A 26,606-nucleotide genomic window follows, 5' to 3' on the forward strand; every position below is an offset into this window, starting at 1 on the left:
AGTCTACACTGAACTTCGTTTGGTATCCATCCTATCACAAACATTCCCTCTGTCCTCTCCATCCCTCCATCAGCTCTGCAACTTTAAACATGCTTACTTTCTAAATGTTCTCAATTCGGTTGAAACGCCAAGAGTCTGGAATGTTAACTGTGTTTCTCCCTCCACAAATGCTGCCTGACCTGCTGATTATTTCCACCATTCTCTGTCGTTAATTAAGCACTGTTTACTATCAAAAAAAAGGTTTGTACAGAAGTGGCAACCATGATACCATGACCTAATTAAATAGTGATATATAAGAATCTAAGGATGCTCACAAATGCTTTGACCAATTTATTGATTTTGATGAGAAGCTACCCTGATTAAATGTTAGTCTTTTGTTTGTCCCAACATCATTTTCCTTTTCTCTACTCCAAACACCAATACAATATAGTTATTTAACATGCCCATAATTTCCTTTTTCTTGTAAAATGTTTCTATGCTCAGTTATTCAATATTTTTATTTATTTATTTATTTATTTATTAGTTATTTATTTCGGACAGAATAAAAGAATAAAAAGCAAATGTGAAACAGCATACAAAAAAACAAAAATATTTATAAAATGTCATAAACAATATCTATAAATAAATGAAATCATTTATATTAGGAAATTATATTTTCCTAATATAATTGTAAAAACATGCTTTGTTGCTTTTCATATCCCAAGTTTCTTTTAGAAGTCTGATTTATTGTAGCTCTTGCTTTCATTTGTCACCTTTTGTTGTCTCAGTTTGTGTTCTCTAATTAGCTTTGCATATTTATCCTCTTACAGTATATTAGTTTATATGCATACAATGGATGATAGCTCCTTGCCTCGCTGTTATTAAGCATATTATTCAAGAATTGTTTGCAGAGAATATCCAGTGAATGCTTTAATTATCAAACCATTACCTTTGTCATCTCTGCATTTTCCTGGCACTGTCCTTTGCTACATCGCCGAAGATTAGGCAGAAACTTCTTGATTCTCAAAAGAAGATAAAAGAAGGCCTTGGGACTTGGCACCAAGTTAAAAGGCACGGCAAGTGTCTGCCCTTCTTCAAAGTAGGAAATCCATAACTTAGCTCTGGCAAACTTCCATTCCACATCAGCATCATTCTACAAAATCAAGAAAACATGATGTTTACTACTTTTTCTCTACTGGTCCAGTGTCATCAGAGGTACATCTGACCTTTCCATGGCCAGGTTCCAGCTCCCATTTCATTTTCATCAACACCTCTGCGTCTCCACCCTCAAACAGAATGGCTGTAGGGCCTCTGCTTCTTTTTGAATAGATGTTAAATTAGTTCCACCTCCCACCACCTTATGCCTCTGTCCCACTTAGGAAACCTACAACGGAAACCTCTGGAGACTTTGCGCCCCACACAAGGATTCCGTGCGGTTCCCGGAGGTTGAAGGTGGTTACCGGAGGTTGCAGGTATAGTGGAAGCAGGTAGGGAGACTGACAAAAACCTCCGGGAACCACACGGAAACCTTGGGTGGGGCACAAAGTCTCCAGTGGTTTCCGTTCAGGTTTCCTAAGTGGGACAGGGGCATATCTCTGCTGAACTTGGTCCCACCTTAAACACATTGTCATTTGATTAATCTCTCTCTGCCAAAAAAAAAACGCAATTCCTAACTTGGCTCCTAACTTTGCTTTTCATGGGATATATTATTTGCTCAAATCTACAATGCTTCCTATGCTTGCTATTTTTCCCAATACATTGTTTTCCTCCCTTGTATCATTCTTGCATAGAAAATGTCATCAACGTTGCTGCCAATTTCCACACAGATTTTCACAGCCTATTCTGCTTGGGTCTTCCGTACACTTCAAGATCAATGCTTGGTCAGATTTTGAGTGAAGGCTATGGCTTTCAATATGGGAACGCTCTGCATTTGTGTGGGGATTGTCACCAGAACCACAAAATGTGTTGCCAATTGAGAGCCATCAGAGTCCAACTGCTCGAATGCGGACGACACAGCAGAATTCAGCAGGAAAAACAGAGCAACAAACTGTTGGAGTTTTGCTACAGTTCTGGTCACCCCATGCAGGAAGGATGATGGGTCTTTGGAGCGGGAGTAGAATAGGTTTACCAGAACGCTGCCTGGATAGGAAGGTATGAGCTACAAGGAGAAGGTTGGATGGACTTGGATTGATTTCTCTGGAGTTCTGCTGGTTGAGGGGAGACCTAACAGAGTATATGAATGTAGGAGATACATGGATATAGGAGACAGTCAGAACCTTTTTTCCAGGGTGGAAATGTTAAAAAACTAAAGGGCTCCCAGGTTAGAGGGACAATGTTTAAAGGAGAGCCACAGATATAAGTTTTTTTTTTACACAGAGATGATGGTGGGTGCTTGGAAACTGCTGCCAAGGTTAGTGGCAGATTCAGATCAGGTAGTGACATTTAAGAGGCTTTTAGATAGGTGCAGGGACATGTAGAGAATTGCAGAATATGGATGAACTGCAGGCAAATGAGATTAATTATCTTGGTATCATGTTTGGCACAGATATGGTGGGCCGAAGGACCTATTCAGGCTGCACTGTTTTATGATGGTCCAGTCTTATACTTCCACAGGCAATGATGGCCCAGTCTTGCAGTGCCATCATGGTGGCTGTCCTCACCTCCTCCATCATGGTCTGGTTCAGCTTAGCCACCAAAACATGACTCCCAGAGACTGCAGCACATCTGCTCAGCTGAGAAGGTTGTCGGCTGCAACCTTCCCCACCATCGACAAACTGTACGCTGCAGGGGCCAAGAGGCGAGCGGGTAAGATCATCTCTGACCCCTCTCACCCTGGCCGCAAACTCTTTGAATTCCTCCCCTCAGTAAACCTCCACATCCAGACACAAGAACAGCTTTGTCCCAAAAGCGGTAGCTCTACTTAACAGCCACACTACACCACTAAACATTCTGATCTGTAAACCAAACGCATGAGCTTTCCGAGTGCACTTTAGATATCTACATGTGCAATATATAGCAAAACTGCCCCTTTACACTTGCACTTAATTTACACTTTTTTACTTATAATTTTTTTATGATTGTCTGCTGTGCATTGTGTTTTACCACATGCAAAATCCTTGTATGTGTACATCTTTGGCCAATAAATTGATTGAGCTGATCTGCACCTTGCACCCTCCTTGAAATGGTATGAAACTGCATTTGAGTTTGGTGGCCTTGCACCCTGTTTGAATTGGTATGAAACTGCTTGAATTGGTACGAAACTGTACTTGAATTTGGTGGCCTTGCACCCTGCTTCAAGTGGTACGAAACTGCACTTGAATTTGGTGGCCTTGCACCCTGCTTGAAATGGAATTCAAATTCCGTGACTCAACTGCCAGCCCACCAGCCGTGAGTGAGCTGCCAGCACACCAGGCTTGAGTGACTGAGCTGCCAGCCCAATAATTCATTCGGCCCACAATGTCAATACAAGCCCTCTGAATACCAGTCCCTGCAGCCCACAACACCCATACTAGCACTCCAGAAAGCCGCCCACCCACACTGGCCACCAATATTGGAATTGGTGGAGAGGTGAAATATTGAGTTGGGGGACCAGCCCTCCCGTGTGAACATGGGACCCAACGTGTCCCACAGTCTAGTATTTCCTATAATGTTACCAACTCCACACTCACCCCACCTGAAGACTAAAGAGGGGGCAGAGAAGGTGGTGCAATGATTCGCACTGTCAACACAGTCGGCTTTGACATGTTCTGAAAAGACTGAAGGACATCAGGACGGAAAGGGTTGCACTGACGACATTCACAGCCACTAACAAAGTAAGGGCTCCAGACTCTGCAAGACTCTGCTCCAGAAAGCTGCTGAGATTAACTACACCTGCTCCATACAACAACTGCTTCCACAAATAACTGGCGTGACTTGGCCCGTCTGCCGGATACAGATACTTCCGTCCAGACCTCCTCACCAGCTGCCTTCTAATAAGCCCAGCTAGTGTTGGTACAGGCTGCTAAAACCGCCACTGCTGCTTCCTATCCAAAGGAAAGTTGTGGGAGCGGTGAGCAGACTGTGGGTGATGCTAATAAAACATGAAAGAAGAAATCTGAATACTGAAAAGTTTTCAACCGCCTCAAGTTTATCCACACTGGAAGCAGAGTGGCCGCCAGGACTGCCTCGGAGTAGCCATGCCAGAAGTAATTAAGACATGCATAAGAGTTTCAATGGCAGCTGAGCCGAGCCGAGCCACGCTGGAATCAGAGGGTGGTCACACAGGAGGAAGCAGGGGATCTTGATTGGGAACAGATACATAATTGTTAGCCTATCTCAGGGTCAGACTGACAACCAGGATGAAAGCAGCTGGCATGTTGTGAAACAGTTATTTTAACAACAAAATTTAAAAGAACAGGTACATAGATAGGAAAGTTTATGGGCAGAACATGGGCAAATGAGACTAGCTTAGATGGGGCATGTGGGCGGTTTGGACAAGTTGAATGAATACTTTATTGAATAAATGCTTTATTGTCACATGTGATAAATCACAGTGAAATTATTTGCTTGCATACCCAAGATATGCAATAGACGCCCCATAAAAGTTGGACCAAAGGGTCTGTTTCTGTGCTGTATGACTCTATGACTCAGGATTCAACATTGAATTTAACTATTTCAGGTAACTAGCTTTTCTTTATTGCATTAGAGCCGACTGGTTCAAAACATCATCAATATAAATTGTTAGCTTTGTTTCTCCCTCTGCTAATGTGCTGTTTTACCAACATTCTCTCTTTTTACCCGGTCCCCCAGCATGAGCAGAGCTTTGCTTCTCCTGTCTGCAAATCCCAGCCACAAAATTATTTCCTCCCCTCCTTCTTCTCTCTGGTCCTCTTTCTATTTGCATCTCTTCCAGACAGATGAGCTGAATGATGTCGTCATCACCCTCTTACAGACCAGATGAGCTGAATGAACCATCACTATTTGTTTCCTTCAGTTTATTTTAGACTAACCTCTCTCTTTGCTCTTCCATCCCCTCTCCCTTTCTCAGTTAACGCATTTCACCAAATTTTTCTTATATTTTATAAGAGGTCATTAACCTAAAATGTTGACTCTTTTTCTCTCCGTGGGCACTCAGTGTTTCCTGCAATTCTTGTTTTTATTTCAGATTTCCAACATTAGCAAGGTTTGTTTTTAGATTGCTGGTCCAGTTGCTTAGCAAAAGAAAGGACTCGGCAACAGGCCTGAATGGATACGTCACAGTAGTTACTGACTTCATAACGAAGTGTGTGTTTCCAAAAAAAACATCAGCGTTTTCCCCAACATGAAACTATGGATGAACCAGAAGGTCCACATTCACTGAGGACCAGATCTCGTCATTCAAGTCTTGCGAGGCAGAGTCATACAAGAAGTCCAGATATGACTTTAATAGAGCCATCACAAAGACTAAAAGGGATCTTCACTCTAAATTGGAGGATGAGGCGGATGTTCGGCTGCTGTGGCAGGACATGCACGCCATCAATTCCTGCAAGGCGAAATCAGGGGGCAACTGAAGCAACAGCGAAGCATCACTCCCAGACAAGCTGAATGCATTCATTGCACAATTTGATAGGGAGAGCACTGATGTACCATCCTGGGCCCCCATTCCCCAGTCACTGAGACATAGAAGAAGATCCTTCAGGAGGGTGAACCCATCTGGACCCGATGATATATCTGGTTGTTTTCATTAAACCTGTGCAGACCAACTGGTCTAATCTTTTAAAAGAACCAATCTTTTCCCCTTCACCTTAAATGGGAATAGAATAGGAAGTTAAGTTTTGGGCATTTCGGCTTGAGATATTCTGAGATAACTTTTTGCGATGGATGAAGTGATGGAAAATCTATAGTGTGATTTAGTTTGATTTAGGAGAATCTCGCAGAGTGCCACGGCCAACATGACGTGGCAGCTGAGCCGGTCACCCACGGTTGACGCAAGACCCGGCAGAAACGACCTGCCGGAGGAGGTAGTTGCGGCAGGTACTACCACAATGTTATGGGATATGGGCCAAATGCAGGCAGGTGGGACGTGTAGATGGGGCTTGTTGATCGGCACTGTAGGACTCTATGATTCTAATACTGAGATCTGCTGATTAAAACACAGCAAAGTGCAATCTAATTGGATTACCTCACCACCAAGGCATGTTAAACTGTGGAATCAAATTGCTTTTATTCCATGGTACAAGCCCCAACAATCCAATGCATTCAGTCCCCATTATCCACTGATTGCTCCCCATGGATACCCACACTCGTAAGGTCAGTCCCAGGACTATTTCCAATTCTTTTTCAGAAGCTTTGAATCATAACACAATGCCATTGAAAGAGAAGAAGTGTGTACAGGTGCTTTTCTTGAGCGAGTGTCCTTTACAAAAGATATGCGAGCCACAAGACCACGAGAAGCATCGCAACCTTGGGCCTCTCATCTTCACTCTCATCTTCCTGCCTCTTTCTTCCAACCTTCGTTTCCTAGTTTGCCCAGAGGAGGAGTGAGCCATTCCCTCAACCCCACCACAAAATGAGCAAGGTCTGAGAGTCACAGTACTTCTCCTCAAGATGATATATAGCGCATTCAAGATTATCATTAAAGGTATGAGTAATTTATGCTTTTTTTTATATCGTTTAGTTAAATAAAATTGCTTCCTGTTAGATCTTTAAATGATTCAATGTGTCTATCAAGGCTTCATATTGCTTTTGGATGATTATAGGACCTACTTATCTTTATTTGGGAGTCTAAAAAGTAGATGACAATTACAAGAAATTTTAATTTCCATACATATTTGTATGAGAAAACAGCTAACATTTTATGCCAAATGTATTTCTATAACATATTTGAGACAGCTCCTCGCAGCTATCCATCTTCAAACCAACAAGCCACATTAGATTTAATGGTGGGTAATGGACCAGAATTAATTAATAATCTAACAGTAAGAAACCATTGCACTGACAGTGAGTATAATACAACGGAACTTGCTATTAGGCTACAGTCAGGGAAGATATTGTCATAGAATAAGTATTTAATTTCAGTAAACTTTCAAACATAATTTCAGAACCATTATGATTGGTTGAATTGAAGTCAGCGGAAACAAATACTGTAAGTGGAGAGTCTTGCCCTTTGCAACACGCATGTCCCCAATATCTGCTGACTTATCATCTGTGGGTCAGTGTGCTCATAAATTGGACTTCAGCAACACGGGGGTCGTGTGTGGGGTAGTCAGAAATGTGAGAAAGTTTACGACTGAAGTTGATGATTGAGAACACCGAGGATACGTATAAGCTGAAACAAAACTGAAAAAGAAGCTGAAATTTACCTACAAGTTGTCAGAGCATTCAGCATGTACATTATTGGAATATTCGTGTAAATGCCAGTGGTCTTCATGGTTTCCATGATTTTTTCATATCTGCCAAAGCCTATGCCCCTATGCCTCATGAATAATGTGGACTTTCTGTACTTTATTATTCATTATCATATGGATTCGGAATAGTCAGCGTGGCTTTATGTATAATTGATCATGTCTCTTGAAATTGATTGAGTGTATTGAAGGTTGAAGGGCAGGGCTCTAAACATTGTCTATATGGACTTCAATAAGGTTTTGGTAAAGATTCCATGCTCTGGAAGGTTAGATCACGATGTTCCCGATGTTGGGGATGTCCAGAACAAGGGGTCACAGTTTAAGGATAAGGGGGAAATCTTTTAGGACCGAGATGAGAAAAACATTTTTCACACAGAGAGTGGTGAATCTCTGGAATTCCCTGCCACAGAAGGTAGTTGAGGCCATTTTGTTGGCTATATTTAAGAGGCAGTTAGATGTGGCCCTTGTGGCTAAAGGGGTATGGAGAGAAGGCAGGTACAGGATACCGAGTTGGATGATCAGCCATGATCATATTGAATGGCGGTGCAGGCCTACTCCTGCACCTATTTTCTATGTTTCTATGTTTCTATCACATGGGATTCAGAGAGAGCTAGCTAACTGATTAGATAATTGGCTTCATAGTTGGAAGCAGAGGGTGGTGGTGGAACTAGGGTGGCCCAGCAAGAAGGTTGTTTTTCGGACCGAAAGCCGGTGACTAGTGGTGTACCTCAGCCATCGTTGCTGGGCCCATTGCTGTCTATCATCAATATCAATAACTCGTATAAGAATGTACAAGCCATGATTACAAGTTTGCAGAAGAAACTAAAATAGGTGCTATTGTTGACAATGACGATGTTCATCAAGAATTACTGTGGGATCTTGGTCAACTGGGCAAGTGGCCCAAGGAATGGCAAATGTAGTTTAATTCAGTGAAGTGTGAGGTGTTGTATTTTTGGAGGTCAAATCAGGGCAGGACTTTCACAGTAAATGGTCAGGTACTGGGGAGTGTTGTAGAGCAGAGAGATCTTGGAGTGCAGGTACATTGTTCTCTAAAATGGTATCTCATGTGGATAGGGCGGTCAAGAAGGTTTTTGGCAGGCAGACCATCATCAGTCAGGGATTTGCGTATAAAAATCGGGACATTATGTTATAATTGTACAAGACAATGGCGGGGCCACATTTGGATTATTGGAGGTACACAAAAATGCTGGAGAACCTCAGCGGGTGCAGCAGCATCTATGGAGCGAAGGAGTTGGAGCGATGGAGTATTGGGTTCAGTTTTGGTCACCTTGCTGTAGGAATAATGCTATTAAGCTGCAAAGAATGAAGCAGAGAAGCTTTAAGAAGTTGTTCCAAGGACTTGGGGACCTGAGCTACAGTATAGGACAAAGTTGAACAAGTGGGACTTTGCTCCTTGAAGCTGAGGATTGATCGTATAGAGGTATATAAAATTATGAGAGAAATAGGGTAAATGCAGAGTCTTTCTCCCAAGGTAAGCGAATGAGTAACTGGCATAGGTTCAAGGTGAGAGAGCAAAGATTTAATAGAAACCTGAGGGGAACATTTTCCATACAGAGGGTGTGGGTATATGAAATAAGCTGCCAGATGAAGCAGTTAAGACAGGTACAATAACAACATTTAAATGACATTTATTCAGATACATGGATTTGAAGGATTGAGAGAGGAATATGGGCCAGGTGAAGCATATGGGACCAGCTTGGATGGGGCATCTTCATCGGCATGTTAGGTCAGAGTGCCCATTACCCATGCTGTGTCTTTATGTTTCGAATTTGGTTACTGAAAAAATAAAATATTATGACATAAAATTTTGATCTCTGTTGTCTGTAATGAATTGAGTCATAAAGTCATAGACATATCCTATAATATGGAAATGAGCACTTTACCAAATTCTATTCATAAGACGTAGACAGTTTTTTATGTCATATTTTAATTTTTCAATAACAATCAATTGCCTATTTTTAGAAGCAAGGAACTGCAGATGCCAGTTTACAAAAACAACACAAAGCACTGGAGTAACACAGCATTTCTGGTAAACATGGATGGATGATGCTTTGGATCGGGACCCTGTTTTTACCAGTCATAACATTAAAAACAGAGCAATTTTAAGAAATTAAAATTTTACCTCAATTTCCTGAAAGGAACTGTTAATCATCGCAATCAGCATATTCAGAAGCACAATGACCATTGTCACATGGTATACACCATACAAAACATAGCCAATATTTTCGATAAATTTGTGGTCATAATTGATGACCACAGACTTGACTTCCGATAATCCAAATATAGCCCAAAACAACGTTTTAAAGCTTTCTTCAACACTGCAAGAGAAATAGTAAATAACATTACATCCATTCTATGTATCAATTCAAAATACACCTCTTAAATTCATGTCAAATTTTATATATGATATAAAGAAGATACAAATGCTGGAGTAACTCAGCGGGACAGGCAGCATCTCTGGAGAGAAGGAATGGTTGATGTTTCTGGTCGAGGCCCTTCTTCAGAAATATATGCTATTGTGAGACTATTTGGTTTTAAAATTCTCTTTATTACATAGAAACATAGAAATTAGGTGCAGGAGTAGGCCATTCGGCCCTTCGAGCCTGCACCGCCATTCATTATGATCATGGCTGATCATCCAACTCAGTATCCCGTACCTGCCTTCTCTCCATACCCTCTGATCCCCTTAGCCACAAGGGCCACATCTAACTCCCTCTTAAATATAGCCAATGAACTGGCCTCGACTACCCTCTGTGGCAGAGAGTTCCAGAGATTCACCACTCTGTGTGAAAAAAGTTCTTCTCATCTCGGTTTTAAAGGATTTCCCCCTCTATTCTTAAGCTGTGACCCCTTGTCCTGGACTTCCCCAACATCAGGAGCAATCTTCCTGCATCTAGCCTGTCCAACCCCTTAAGAATTTTGTAAGTTTCTATAAGATCCCCTCTCAATCTCCTAAATTCTAGAGAGTATAAACCAACTCTATCCAGTCTTTCTTCATAAGACAGTCCTGACATCCCAGGAATCAGTCTGGTGAACCTTCTCTGCACTCCCTCTATGGCAATAATGTCCTCTTAAATTCATATCAAATTTTATATATGACATAAAGTAGATACAAATGCTGGAGTAACTCAGCGGGACAGGCAGCATCTCGGGAGAGAAGGAATGGGTGATGTTTCTTGTCGAGGCCCTTCTTCAGACATATATGCTATCATGAGACTATTTGGTTTTAAAATTCTCTTTATTACCTGTTATGGTATGGCTTCAACTTGTCCCTATGGACAAAGATGCTATGTGGGAATTGTTCTCTCTCCCATTCTAAATGTACTGTAAGTGCCTCTAATTTCAAGATGCTTAGGTTCTCCTGGCTCTCTAACACCTATTCACAACCTATCTGAGAATTGCTTTTGAGACAATGAGCCACATTAGTACAATTCCTCTAAAACTAATAAATTTGATAATGACCCTTTTTTTTAGTATCTCATGTTCTAGTTTCTCTTTGTGTTTTCATCACTACTATCAGTTCACAGCTCCTATGATTAATAATCCTACCTCCTCACATCCCATAGTTATTCCATGACAAAGTGCATTCTCCACATCTTGTCACTCCTAAAACCCCTGACACCATCCAGAGCAGAGCAGCTTGATTAGCATCACCATCCAATGCTCTAAATGTCCATTCACTTCACCCAGGGTTTGTCTCAGTAGCCCCTTCTAATGTAATTATGCTCCTAGAGCTTATCCCCCTTAGTGTAGTTCAGTAAAACACTGAGTCAAGCACCGGATCACTAAACTTTATTCCTTCCAACAACAACAAACTCACTATACAACACCTATCCACCACGGGCCCGATCCTTGTCTCTGCTTGTTCAAGCCCTTCAGCCTCATGCAAGCAAACACTTCCAAACGATTACGCAGTCCAAAGCGCCCCTTCAAAAGATCGACTTTGATCCTTGTGCGGTTCGCTCTTTATAGGTTATCGGACCCTGTGGCGTGAAACTATAGGGGGTGGCAGCCCCTACAAACCAATCATAAATATCGATTACATTATACTGTTATTGACAGTTCCCTAACACAATTACAAAGTACAATGTTTCTACAGAAGGTTCTGGAAGGAAGTCAGTCAACCGAGGAAATGCAACATTCTCCCAGGTTGTATAAACAATTCAAACAAAGTTTCACACCTCAGCCAATCATCAAAGAGCAGCACAAACACCTTGCAACATTATTAACAGTATTTACACTCCCCCATATTTGGCCAATCCTTACTCTGCATTTGCAACACCTCTGAGCTCATCTGCAAAGTCCTCATGAATTTTAACAAAGGAAGGACATCTGGATCTGACCTTATCCTGCATATCAATCTGGGCTCCAGATTATCTGGCACCAATTTACATCTTATAACTTCTCACAGAAAGAAGCCAAACAGGCCCTGCAAATGCAAAGATCCTCCATTTTATAATACCTCTAATTTGGCCAATTTTAACACTAACAATACATGACAGCAACTTGATTCAGCTACTTCTACAGCACTTCCTATTTTCATGTAATACATTAAAATATTTCTGGAAGATACAAACGTGGGAGCTTCAACCACCCCGACGTGGGAGCTTCAAACGCCCCGTTGTGGGGGCTTCGACCGCCGGTTGGGGGAGCTTCGATTGCCCCAATGATGGTTCAACTGCCCTGGGAGAAAATGAGGGAAGAAGATTAGACTTTATTACCTTCCATCACAGTGAGGAATGTGGGGAATCCGCTGTGATGGATGTTTATGTTAACTTTTATGTAGTGGTGTGTCGTTGCTTTTTTTAGTATGGCTGCATGGTAATATGAATATCACTATACCTTAATTGGGACACATGACAATAAAAGACCTTTGAACCTTTGAACGTGTATATTGTTATGGATTTACTCTATTTTACAGTAACCATGTCCAGATTAATCAGAACGATTTTAGATTATAAATAACCCCGCATACTTAATCATGATTTTGTTATTTGAGTATTTTCCTGGTGATAAATCATGTTGGAAAATCAGAAATTGCTGTGCAAAATGAATAGCTGAATGAAGTGATGTTTTAGGAACCATGATCTTTACATTTAGGGCTGTAAAATTCCTAAAGACGAAAGTGGAAGTTGTTCCTAATGTGGCTATACAGTGAGATGCCCAAGGAACGATCGCTAACTAAAATTTTCACCTGCAAGCAGACTGTAAAAGGACATCAAAAAGTAGATAATCAGCATATATGGATGGTAAACTTTCAGGAAACAGAGCTTCAAATATAGCTATTTGTCTCCAAAATGTATTCTTGCTGAAAGCAATTAGGTTAATGACGTAGTTATAGACAGTGAGGTGAGGAAGGTACATCTCCTCAGTACTGCAATTTGCTACATTATTGTGTTATGTGATGTACTGCCAAATTATTCCTATCGAGGCATGATCTAACTGTAACTCAAACTAATATAACTCAAATAATTATTGGTCATTACTTTGGAAAACTCAGCACATTGCACAGTAGGGAAAAATGAGTTTTAATCTGTTTCTCACAATGTTATCACTTGACAGATTAAATTGTAATAGGATCCAGTGCTCAGCAATCCTGAATTCACCCTTTCACTAATCTAACGATGGCAGAAAAGATTGAGGATGAATAGAGTTTCTCTGTTTTAATCAAGCAGACTTTGTTTAACGAGAAATTAATGAATCAGGAAAAAGGCATAAATGAGAGCGGTAGATGATTAAATGTTGGCTACTTGATGTTGAACACAGATGTGTTGCTGCATCTGGGTACAACATGTTCCATACCAGGATTTCCACCATCACATTTAATGTAATAGATATTATTGTCCAAGTTTTGGCATATACAGTCTGGCTGCCTTTTACCAACTTAAAATTTGCCACCTCTCTATTTTGTGTGTACATCTGTTATGCCACAAACCCATCCATTTATCTTGGACAACATCCAACATGTAATTATAACAACATTTGTAGAAATAACTGGAAACTTTTTCTGAAGTAACTTCAATAAAAAAATGCCTGCTTAAGAGGAAAATGAAATGTGTGGGTAAGATTCCTGCGTCAGAACCATTCTAGGGAATAAATAGTTTCCTTTTCAGTTTGGTGTGGAGTTCTCTGCCTCAGAGGGCGCTGGAGGCAGGTTCTCTGGATGCTTTCAAGAGGGAGCTAGAAATGGATCTTAAAAATAGCGGAGTCAGGGGATATGGGGAGAAGGCAGGAACGGGGTACTGATTGGGGATGATCAGCCATTGAATGGTGGTGCTGGCTCAAAGGGCCAAATGTCCTACTCCTGCACCTATTGTCTATTGTCTATTGCCTATTGTGTATGGATATTAATTCCCATTTTTTCTTTTCCCAGAACACTGCCTACAGACAGCTGAATAATTAAGTAAAGCATTTGGGTATAAAATCATGAGCGGAATAGATCGGGTAGATGCACAGATTCTCTTGCCCAGAGTAGGTGAATCGTGGACCAGAGGACATAGGTGAATGGGAAAAGATTTAATAGGAATCCGAGGGGTAACTGTTTCACACAAAGGGTGGTGGGGGTATGGAACGAGCTGCCTGGGGAAGTAGTTGAGGCAGGGACTATCCCAACGTTTAAGAAACAGTTAGACAGGTGCATGGATAGGACGGGTTTGGAGGCATATGGGTCAAACGCAGGCAGGTGGGACTAGTGCAGCTGGGACATGTTGGCCGGTGTGGGCAAGTTGGGCCGAAGGGCCTGTTTCCATGCTGTATGACTCTATTACGCTATATCGTCTGGTCATCTCTTCTAGACTCTCGAGAAGACATTTGTAGAAATGCGGGGTTGGAACATGCTCACCTCTCCCAGGTTACCTCACCTCTGACTTTTGCACCTCGTGCATTGAAGTGCATGAACCAAAGATGAAAGGTCAGATATCAGCACATCCAACCTACTGCTGAACCTTCCACTGATCCCCAGTGTCCTGAGCAGGGGGCTTGGATACCCAGTGCACCAAGCACCTCAGGGAAAGCTCCACTCATTTGAATGGAGTTGTTAACCCCAAAGTTAAAGTGAGACAGATGATCTTGGTCTTTATTTTAATTTACCTTATTGATATTAATTAATTTTACAGGACTTTAAGCAATTCTAAATTAAATTTACTAATCACTTATCATTTTTAATTGTTCTGCTCTCTTTGAACTGTTTCTAAATGTCTCCAATTATTAACGATCTTTGACACTTGTGAGCGATCTGAGACAATGTCACCTATTTCCCTTCATGGGAGGCTTTTCTGGGCAGGTCCTCCATATCAGATCTGGATCAGGTTGATGCAGATGTGTGAGCACCACATTAGGGCAGCGAGCCAACTCTAGTCTGATACAGACTGACGAGCTGCCTTGTCAACCCGCTGTAGTCATTATGCCTGTTAAAATGGAAGCTCAGGGATTTTAACCAATGATAAGAGATATACATTTCCAGGGTTGGGTGCTGTATAATTGGGAAATGTACTTGCAGGTGGAGATATTGCCATGAGCTTACTTGCTTTCTTTCATGGTGTTGTCAGTGGAATCTTGGTGACTGGCAACTCTACCTGTTCTTGCTGGAACGGAGCACACATTCTGATGGTGGAGGTAAGTAATACGTCAAGAGTGTTTAATTGCCATATGTACCAAACCAAGCCGTAATGCCACCAGTCAGTATGCTTTCTACATCAATAGAAGTTTGATAATGTATTCTATTGCTGTTTGTCATCTATGCCAATGATTTGGATTAGAACATACAAGGTATGATTAGTAAGTTTTCAGATGACATGAAAGTGGGCCGCATTGTAGATAGTGAAGGTGGTTGTCAGAAATTTCTACAGGATCTTGATCGGTTGAGCAGATGGGCTGAGATGGAAATGTTGATGGGGTTTAATACAAAGAAGTGAGAGTTAGGCCAAGGGACCTGTTTCCACTTTGTGTTGCTCTATGACGTGACCCGGTGACATACTCCCCATTCTTCCATGCAAGTTGAGGCAATGAAGAGCTTTCTTCGTGATGCATCAATGTGCTAGCCCAGGACAGATCTTCAGAGATATGCATGCCCAGAAACTTAAATCTGTTGACTCCCTCCACTGCCACATTATTGATGAAGACTGTTTCATGGATCCTTTATTTTCCGCTCCTGAAGTCAAGAATCAACTCCTTGGTGTTGCTAACATGGAGAGCACGATTGCTCTATTCTGACACCGTTCAATCTTAGATTTTCAATTGCCCTCCTGTACTCTGCCTCGTTGTTGGGGGAATAACAATTCATCGGCATCATGGGTGATGATACGGTAGTGGACGGAGTGGCAAGAAACTGGTCTGGCTTTTCCCAGGTGATCTTAATGCTTATGAATGCAGTTCCAATAAAGAAAATGGATGGCATTTCATCACACTCCTAGCTTGAGCTTTGTCAATAATGCGAAGACAGTTGAAAAAAATGAATTAAGTCACCACATTGTGAATAAGCACCCCACCTCTGACATATTCTTGAAGCCATGAAACTCATTAATAGAATGACTGATCAAATTAAGTTTCTGGTTAGTGAAATAGACCAAATTGATGTTAATGGTGCTGAATTTCAAAAGGTTAGACTCTCTTCTGTTGAACATGCTAACTACTTGTTTGGCATGGTGTGTAGACTTCCTTTAGGTAGGTTCCTGCCTATTCATCTGGTTCTGAGTGATTATCTTACCTTGTATTTTATCTCTGCTCGCTGTCCTCGTGCGCCATTTTCTAAAGCTAATCTTCTTTTCAGTGACCCTCGACCACCTCTCTGACCCCCTGATCTCAATCCTGATCCTTCTTCCACTTTTGCTTTCTCTCCTACCAATCTCTCCTACTAATCTCTTCCCACATCCATCGATCATCTCTCCAATCTACTTCTTCCCTTCTACTCCTCAGATTTCCCCACCATCCCAGTCACCAACTCAACTTGAAACGCAGGAGGTCATTCATCATTACCTTCCAAGGCCAGGTATGTCATTAGTCAGATTTGAGCCAGCTATTTTTTTTCTCAGAGGACGCCGGAGTAATAAAATGGTATAAAGATTGCAATGCACAAGTCATCCAGCCCCATTGGTTCTGAAAGTGCACCAAACCAACCTATTGTTGAGACCAATCGGTTCGCTGAACACCCCCGCTCAGTTCACTAAACCTACCTGATCTCCCAATTGCTAAACATTTTAACTCCCCCTCCCATTCCCACACTGACCTTTCTGTCCTGGGCCTCCATTGTCAGAGTGAGGCCCAGCATAAATTGGAGGAACAACACCTCATATTTCGCTTGGGCAGCTTACACTCCAGCAGTATGAATATTGACTTTTCTAACTTCAAGTAACCCTTGCTTTCTCTCTCTCTCCATCCCTCCCCATTCCCAGTTCTCCAACCAGTCTGACTGTCCCTCTGATTACATTCTACCTCTGTTTGCTTTGCTGTCACCTTTTCCCAGCTAACAATGGTCTATACTACATTTCTCTTGATCTGCTTCTGGGTCTCTTTATCTCTTTAACTCCCTCTCCCTTGACACAGTCTGAAGAAGGGTCTCAACCCAAAATGTCACCCATTCCTTCTATCCAGAGATGCTGCCTGTCCCGCTGAGTTACTCCAGCATTTTGTGTCAACCAACAATGGTGAAACTGGGTTCTAAAATGTTACAGCGCTAGATACTTCCCAGATCAGGATTGTTTCTGAATAGTTCCCACCAATTGCTCTGGCCACAAGTTAACTTTCCTATTAATGGTCAAGTTTTCATTAGCCTTTTTTTTTGTAGGATTACGTTAAAAGCACCAAATTGTGAGCCGGTACTTACGTTGTAAATGCATTGTTCTTCTTTGCTCCAAGGTAGTGTGAATAAAGATTAAACATTCCAATCATGAAGGCCACGAAAACCATGATGAATATAACCATGAACTTGAAAATGTCTTTCACTGTTCTTCCCAGTGATATCTGTAAAGGCCCAAAGCTTTCATTAGCTGGAAGAATGTAAGCAATTCTGGAGAAGCTCATCACAACTGCTATTGCATAGAGGCCTTCTGAGATCAGTTGAGGATCAGATGGAAGCCATTTTATTCGAGCTGGAAGAAATATTGAAAATACAGATCATCAATTCTGCTACAGGTCTCGTTGATGTAAAGCATATTAAAATAAATCTTAAAATCTTTTCTTCTATGTTCAAAATACATCTTTTACTTTTGGTGAGGCAACCTGTCTGTTTTATTTTAAAACTATAGCATAACACACAAAAAATAGTACATTCAAGCAAATTGTGCCTAGATGCTGGAGGATGGTTAAGTTATTGGCAGATAAATAGGCATGCGTCCATTACTAGTTTGGCATAATTGGTTGGATTGTATAAAGCCTCTCAAGAGATACATGGGTTGGAAGTAATGGCCACAATACTGTCACACAGTGTTCTTGCTGAGTAGGACCAAGCACAGAATCAATAAGCTTACTGTTATACATGTTTTATAAGTTTACATCTGCAGACTGTGTTTTCTTTGTCCGAGTAGAATAAAATGTAAGAAAAGGGAACAATTCCCATTTAGAGATGGCCCACAATTTGCAATTTATTGGTCATCTTTGAGGAAGCTATCGCAGAAACCAGAGTTCTCCCACTGAGTCATAAAATTGTAAAGGCATAACGGACACTTCTTTAATGGAACTATCTAATTGAACCCATGTCTTTGTTCATTTACTACAGTTCTGCAGCCTTTCCCTTTTCAAAATTATTATTGCGCCCAATATCTTCTCCCTTTCTGGAAATGCTTTCAATGCATGGGAGCGCATTGCCTAAAAGGAATTTTCTCATCTCCTCTCTGGTAATCCAGAGGGGTAGCACGGTGGCGCAGCTTCACAGCGCCAGAGACCCGGGTTCGATCCTGACTATGGGTACTGTCTGTACAGAGTTTGTACATTCTCCCCGTGACCCCATGAGTTTTTCCCCAGGTGCTCCAGTTTCCTCCCACACTCCAAAGCCATGCAGGTTTGTAAGTTAATTTGCTTCAGTAAAGATTGAAAGTTGTCCCTAGTGTGTAGGTTGGTGTTAGTGTACAGGGATCGGCAGTCGGTGGGCCAAAGGGCTTTTTCCATGCTGTATCTCTAAACTAAACTTATGTCAATTAGTTTAAAATGTCCTCTGTTTACCTAGCTTACTTGAAATTCTCGAGCTACGAGTGACTATAACTTGTTTGAGTTTGAGTTTGTGAGTTTATTGTTTATTGTCATGTGTCCCTGATAGGACAATTAAATTCTTGCTTTGCTTCAACACACAGAACATAGCAGGCATTTACTACAAAACAGATCAGTGTGTCCATATACCATAATATAAATATATACACACATGAATAAATAAACTGATAAAGTGCAAATAACAGATAATGGGTTATTAATAATCAGAGTTTTGGTCGAGCCAGGTTTAATAGCCTGATGGCTGTGGGGAAGTAGCTATTCCTGAGCCTGGTTGTTGCAGTCTTCAGGCTCCTATACCTTCTACCTGAAGGTAGCAGGGAGATGAGTGTGTGGCCAGGATGGTGTGGGTCTTTGATGATACTGCCAGCCTTTTATTAATTGTCTCACTCAAATGATATAGGCACAACACTATCACAAAAACGTCACAATACAAAGTGAGGCACAATACAAAGTGTGTTTGAAGGCTTTCAAAATTGTATTATGCATTACTGGGGGAAACAGGCCAGCAACATAAATAAGAATCAAAGTCATTTAGCAGGTTAAAGCACCACGATCAATGTTCATGTGCAGAATTACCACATTTCTCCAATAGATGGCAATAATATGCCTGAAGAAGTCTCACCAAAGGAGTCTCAGTCAAGTGGTGTGAAGGTGTCTGGGGAAACCAGGAAGCTGAACTTCTAAACAATCTAAGTTCTCATAGTGAAGTAAACGTGGTCAATGCTATGACACCTTTGCTGATCTTTAATAGAAAAGGAAGCTGAAGGAGTTGTCCCAGCTCAAGACCCTCATATTTAATTATCTGCAGGCAACAAATTAAATGTTGACAAACGGAACTGCATTTGCTGATTTTCAAAAAAAGACACAAAGTACTGGGGTAACACAACGGCTCCGGCAGCCAGTCAGGAGAACATGGATAATCAACATTTCAGGTTGGGACCCTTCTTCAGACTTTGTTAGCTGTCCTTATTAATCTGAACAAGAGGAGGGCAACTGGTACCATGGTTCATTGAAGTCAATAAAGGGGAATATTGTACATGGCATATAATAAGCAACCAAACCACTAATACCCATGATGAACCCCTTCAACCTTTTTGAAATTTCAGGTATTACACCAATTGTCCCTAAAAATAGCTCTCCCCTCTGTGTTGTTGTGAATAACATCATAAACCGGCTCATAAAATCAATGGTATTACATGTTATGGAAAGAATCTACCCTCCCTCCTAGTCTGGTCTTAATTAACCAGATGCTCTTGTACTTTGATGTCGTTTTTGATTCAAGACACTGAACTCCAAATGACTTTTCACTTGTACTGCATTCAACGATAATTTACAACAAACACTGGAGAGAAAAAATGAGTTTTGGCTCCTCCCAACACAAGGAGTGAGTGGATGAAAACAAAAATCTGGAAATCGGGAGAGAAATGTTAATGCTTTGAGCTCTCTCTGGAAGTTGCTAGGGGGTTTGTTCATTGGGCCCACCTATTTTTCAGAAATGTAAAATTTATTAACTCAATATTCCAAAAAGGATTTATCGTATAGTGGTAGGTAAAACAACTCAAAAAAATGTAAAATATTTCTTGTATTTTATATAATACTCTGCTATTTTAGGTCTTTTCCATAATGCCCAAACTTGGTGAGGGCATTCAAGAATTCAAAGTATCAAGGAAACAGTATGGTGTCTAGGTAGATGTTACGCAATATTTACCCTGCATAGTATTCTGCCTAAGATGGACAGAAAGTGTTGGAGTAACTCAACGGGATATGCAGCATGTCTAGAGTGAAGGAATAGGTTACGTTTTGGGGTTGAGACCTTTCTTCAGACTCTGCACTAATCAATAAAGCCACAGAGTTTGAGGAAAGCATCTCAAGAAGATATAGTAAGTTCTACAGTGGGACCTGCGACTTTTCTGAACACTGCTGTTGTCAGCCATTAGGTAATAAGGCATAGGGTCTTAAGTGATAGTAGTAGAATTAGGTCATTCTGTCCATCAACTTTACTCCACCGTTTAATCATGGCCAATCTATCTCTCCCTCCTCACCCCATTCTCCAGCCTTCTCCCCATAACCCCTGACCCTCGTACTAATCAAGAATCTATCTATCTCTACCTTAAAAATATCCATTGACCTGGACTCCTGGTAAAGGCATCCCTGGTACCAGCTGATGTGGTGTCATCAAGTTGGTTGAACTGCCATTCACATTAAATAATTCTCACATCATTCATAAAGCAGGAAGGAATATTCAATTAACCCTTCAAGTAAAAGGATTTAATTAAACAATAAAATACCAAACTATTTGGATTTTATAACTGGTAAGCAAATTGATCAGCATAACAAGGACTGACAGGAAAAACTGACCAAAGGTGTAGTAATTTATTTCTGTTGGAAGTGTCACATTATCTAAATCCATTTTGATTTTTTCATCCACAAAACTCTGTGCCTTGGAAGCATGCCAAAATGCCATGAATCGTGCTATAAAAGACGCTGCAAAGATGGCCAACATTCCAAAGTCTAATAAATTCCATAGTTCCAGTAAATATTCTCCTGGGCCTTGGGACCACATTGTTTTGCATTCCGACCAGATCATTCCTGTGGGAAGAAAAAACCAAAAAGGTTAACTCTGCTCATTTAATAATTCCTAAATATTTACTTGACAGATATATAGACAAATGGAATGGAGTTGCAGGAGACTCATGGTTTCTTGGATACAGGTCATGTGTGAATGTAGGCTAACTAGGAATGGCCATCATTTCACTTCAGATTTTTACATTTTAATTATTTTTGATATTTTCACACCCACATTTAGATTGTAGAAGTACCTAGTGTCTGGTTATGTGGAGTCACTGGAACAGACCAGTGACATGGTTAGTTGACAGACTATGAATGACATTATCTACCACACATACAACAGCCTGAATGAAACTGATTGTCAGTAATGACATAGTGTCAACATGCTTTACATTAAACCACAATTAATGTCCTCATCTTCCCATGAAACTAGAACCAAAGATGAGCAATCAAATTCTGAATGCATATCATCCTCCAACTCTGAAAGAGGCTGGTTTTATGCAAATATATGTTATGAAAGATAGATGAATGAAAAATCACGCCACATTCCACATTCTAAAAAGGTAAAGAATAACTTGGGCACACAGAGGAATGCCACCTCTTTGTTTATCATCAGGCCTGTGGCTCCAGAGTGAAATCTAAGCAGGGCTTCAGGGAAGTTGTTGTGGTCTACAATGTACAATTAGTTATATCAAAACCAGGATCAAACTGAATGTGATTCACTGTAAAATCTCTATCCTCTGTTTCATGAACACATCTGGTGCGGAATCTGGGAGTCTTTTGACTAATCTACTTTCTTGATCAGTAAGGGTGTCAAAGCTAATGTGGAGAATTCAGGAGAATGGGGTTGAGAGTGAAAGGTAGGTCAGCCACGATTGGATGGTGGAGTAGACTCGATGAGCCGAATGGCCTAATTCTTCTCCTAACATGAATTAACTTATGAGTCCAGAGTCAGTGGAAGTCATTTTGTTTGAATGTCCCTGATTGTGAACAGGTGACCACAGTAATTTTTACACGCAATGTTGGTTTAGTTAATTACTGTAGTACAATAAGCTACCTTGACAAGGGTTGAAGTATGCCAAGAGATTTACTGAGGGTTTGGAGGAGAATAAAGTTACTTGCATTATAGATTTTATGTCATCATGGTAGATAATATATCATTCAGTGCCCTCTCCTGACAGCAACCAACCAAACACAGAAAATCTTATTGCTGATATTTTCAGTGCAACTTTCACTGTTTGCAAGTGGTATGAAGATTTTTCAATTGAATTTAAAGATATTCTACATTTTCTGCAGTTTGGCTCAATAACTTGTGTGAGTCGTAGTTAGAAGATAATTGTGTGAATACTAATGTAATTCAGTCGGGATTGTGCAAAGCGGCTCAGCAAGCAAAATTTGGCACTAGTAACAAGGTCACTTGTTACAAGTCACTAGTCACAAGGTCACCAAACCCAAATGTCACCCATTTCATCTCTCCAGAGATGCTGCCTGTCGCGCTGAGCTACTCCAGCTTTTTGTGTCTATCTACTAGTAACTGGTTGATGTTGTAGCGAGACCAAGCAGGTCGAGCAAAATGGTTTTTATTGTCGAAACAACACTTGAACTACACGAGCACTTAGTCGAGAGAAAATGTTTTCAGCTCTTGTCATCGTGAAGAGCACTAGCTACTGAACACACTGAAAAGCCCGCGAACGAACCTTGTCACATGACAGACCCAACCTATGACGAGAGTTCTGCATACTCAGTTTAGCCACTAGGTGCTGCTACAATGTATTCCAAATTGTATGATTGAGTGCTAAATGAGTGATCTAATACTCTTGATAATTGTTCTTGTCAGAATATTGATCCTTATTCCATGTTATCAAAGTTTTCAAATTTCTCAGCAGCTTCACCCCAAACTCTTGCCTGACAATGCTGAACACATGTGTCAGACGAAAGTGTAGATGATGGTTTAAATCAAAGATTGATACAAATACATGCTCTGCCAGGTTTCTATCCAACCTTTCTCCCCTGCCATCAGTTGACCTTCATTTGATTACTATACTCTATCTTATAGAAATTTATATTTAATTTCCTGAACCTTAATACAATTCTGCCAGATTTTAAACCAGCTCACTGGCTGTATTTTGTAAACAGAAAACATGGCATTTAAAATCTCAGCAATTTCCATTCTAAACTTACCATGGCTCTCCTTTTAACCCTGTGCGCCTTCTCCATTTATATTTACCATGAGATGCGTCCATCGGGTGAGGGGAATTATATGTATACATATAAAAGCTTAATGTTCTGATAAAAGGTCTTCAACCTGAAATGTCAATCCTCTTTCCCTTTCCACAAATGATGAGCTTTTCCAATACTTTTTGACAGAAGTTGTTCCAAGATTTAAAAAAAGGCTATCATTACAGTCAAGTTCATAGAACAAAAAGATCTTGGTGTTTCTCAGTTTTTACTCAGCTTCCATTGCAATTTTTTATAAGTTATCACATTCCAATTGCTTACCACTTTTACAAACTGAACTACAAACAAACTGGTTACAGGATATGTGGTCTTTAGCAATGTTTGGGGCAGAAGTACAGTGGGTAGAATGGTGAGGGAGGGTCAGATAAAGATAAACCATTTCCCTCTCCTTCTGTTCTATCTGATTTAAGTGAGGACTATAAGCAGTCTACAGGTAAAAGGTGATGGGTATACCCAACATAATGATTGGATATTAGCAGACCTGCTTGAGATAAATGAAAGGTCTTTTGCATAGTCTGTAACCCATCCTTCCCAGAGTGCAAGCATAGACCAACATAATTTCAATACCTGTGGGCACAGCCATCATGTAACATCTGATGACTACACTTGTCATTGTAGAATAAGTTGAAACGACTATGCTGCAAAAAAACACTGGGAGCAGTGCATGCCTGTGTGAAAACACACGCCTTCAGATTCAGGGACAGTTTCTTCCCAGCTGTTATCAGATAACTGAACCAGCCTACCGCAACCAGAGAGAAACCCTGTACTAACATCTATCTCATCTGTGACCCTCGGTATATTTTTGATCGGACCTTATAGGATTTACCATGCATTAAATGTTATTCCCTTCTCATGTATTTATAAACTGTGAATGGCTCAATTGTAATCATGTATTGGTCTTCCACTGGCTGGTTAGCATGCAACAAAAGTTTTTCACTATACCTCGGTACACGAGACAATAAATTTAACTGAACTGAAATTATAACAGATAAAAATAGATGCAAAAGCAGGTGTGAGTATTTATAGACTGTGCCTCAAGGATTATTTGGGGTTTTATCATAGTCAGATGGTAAGTTAGTTTGACCACACATTCACCAATTGTGGTCAAGCAATTGTGATTGGTAATAGGGGAAGTGAGAACTATGGTTGAATTCATTTTTTAAACTAATCATGAGACATTTCTGGGAGGTCAGTGTTTAATAAACATCCCTCAGTATTCTTGAGAAAATGGCACAGTATAAATTTCTCTACTTCTGTAAAGTGACACTTAGAAGTGGCAACCCCCCCCCCCCCCCTTTCTGTTCCACCTGATTTAAGTGAGGACTCTATAAGCAGTCTACAGATGAAGGTTGATGGGTATGCACAACATCATGATCGGGTATTGGCACATCTGCTTGAGATAGATCAAAGGTCTTACACGTAGTCTGTAATGCCCCTGTCCCACTTAGGAAACCTGAACGGAAACCTCTGGAGACTTTGCGCCCCACCCAAGGTTTCCGTGCGGTTCCCAGAGGTTGCAGGTGGTTGCCGGAGGTTGCAGGTAGTGGAAGCAGGTAGGGAGACTGTAAAAAAACCTCCAGGAATTAAAAAACCCTCCGGGTTAAGAGGATAAAAATTACAAACATTAAAATCAACAAAAATAAATACAAGATAATTAGCTGGACTTTGTAATATGATCTTGGTAACAAATAGAGTGCAGAATATAACTGTAAATCTATATTCCGTACTATTTAATTTCTCTTTTGCACCACCCGATGTAATCATTCATGGTATGATTTGCCTGGATAGTACACAAAGTGCTTTTTTACTGTTTCTCAATACACGTTTTAGCAATAAACCCATGCCATGTTACAAAGTCCAATTTATTAATGCTCACTTAATTTTAATATTTAATCATTATTTCTCAGAGTTTTAACAGGTAATAATGTATTACTTATTTTTACAATAATAGCATTATTGTTACAATGTAACTTTATTTGACTATTTAAGCCAGTTTTAATTTTTTTTTTGATTGGATTGGGACCTCCAGGATGACTGAAACCACAAATCAGTACAGGCCATGAAGAGGGGGCAATGGTGGCACAGAAGGCCAATTTGGTCAAATAAGAAGGTAGACAAAATAAGGTGGTCAAATAAGAAATTGCCAGTGAAAATTGTGTTACCTTAAGTATATTCATCATCAACAGACTGAGGGTTCAAGAATGTTTAGTTGTCATATGGACTGGCAATGGAACAATCTTCAAATATGTGCATGGTCAGGAACTTGAAGTTATCCCACCAATGAAGCCAGGTTCATGGATCATCTGCTTTCTCTTCCTGGTCAACAATCAGCTCCTTGGTCTTTTTAACATTAAGAGCAAGATTGTTTTTCTGGCGCCATTCAATTAAATAACCAACCTCTCAAGGGCATCACCGCAATGAACATGAGTGCGACGTTCAGTAGTCATTGAAGCACGTAACCTTGCTCTTCTCATGCGCAAGTATTATGGAGGTCCTTTGAAAGCAGGCGGGGACTTTGGAGCACAGTAGGGAGAGGTGAAGATGTCCTTGAAAACTCCAGCCAGTTGGTCAATAGACAATAGACAATAGATAATAGGTGCAGGAGTAGGCCACACAGGTCCACATAGGTTTTGAGAACGCAGCCACGGTTCCCGCCATTTATTGCATCATAAACTACAAATCATGTCATCTGGCCTCTTTGTACATTCATCGTGAAGAACTACATGGGACCTTCTGGCATCATTAGGTTGCTGCCTTTGCCAGGGTGCAGGGAGCAGTAAGTGGAACTCTCATTGATTTGTGAGCTCTCACCTCAACCACCCAACGTCCTCAACAGAAGTGCCTTATACTGTTCCAAATTAAATGTGGCAACATACACAGAATCTGACTCCTCAAAATAAGGCTCCATACAAATTGTCACAATGAATTGATTCTTCAGGTAACAGGTTGCATAAGATGATATTTTGCAATTATGTCTCACAGACTACCAGTAGCATTTCCCTTTGTTGAATTTCCTGTGCGCATGTGCCATGTCCTGCTGCTTTTATAGTGCTATGTATTGTATTTTCCAATTGACTGCTTCTAAAAAGTACTCCTAAGCCATCCAGAAAAGCTGTCAAACAGCCAAGGATATATATATATTCCTTCAATATATATTCCTCCAATCTTTTGTTACAGTCGTCAGAGAGGTATGGCCCTTTATAAATGCTGCTTCTTAATGATCAGCACATAATACACTAT

At 40.7% G+C, this 26,606-nt stretch overlaps 1 protein-coding gene across 1 annotated transcript in view; it reads right to left on the reverse strand.

Moving 5' to 3' along the window:
• Positions 1 to 26,606, reverse strand: part of LOC129698285 (short transient receptor potential channel 6-like) — a 111,251-nt gene that overhangs the window by 12,402 nt on the left and 72,243 nt on the right. The window contains exons 6-9 of the mRNA XM_055637339.1: positions 20,919 to 21,149; positions 17,182 to 17,446; positions 9,484 to 9,679; positions 929 to 1,132 (exon numbers count right to left, since the gene is read on the reverse strand). Of these exons, the coding sequence (XP_055493314.1) occupies positions 929 to 1,132; positions 9,484 to 9,679; positions 17,182 to 17,446; positions 20,919 to 21,149 (896 nt within the window). The remainder of the gene's footprint in view (positions 1 to 928; positions 1,133 to 9,483; positions 9,680 to 17,181; positions 17,447 to 20,918; positions 21,150 to 26,606) is intronic.

Source organism: Leucoraja erinacea, chromosome 6 (assembly GCF_028641065.1).
Source record: "Leucoraja erinacea ecotype New England chromosome 6, Leri_hhj_1, whole genome shotgun sequence".
Taxonomy (NCBI): domain Eukaryota; kingdom Metazoa; phylum Chordata; class Chondrichthyes; order Rajiformes; family Rajidae; genus Leucoraja; species Leucoraja erinaceus.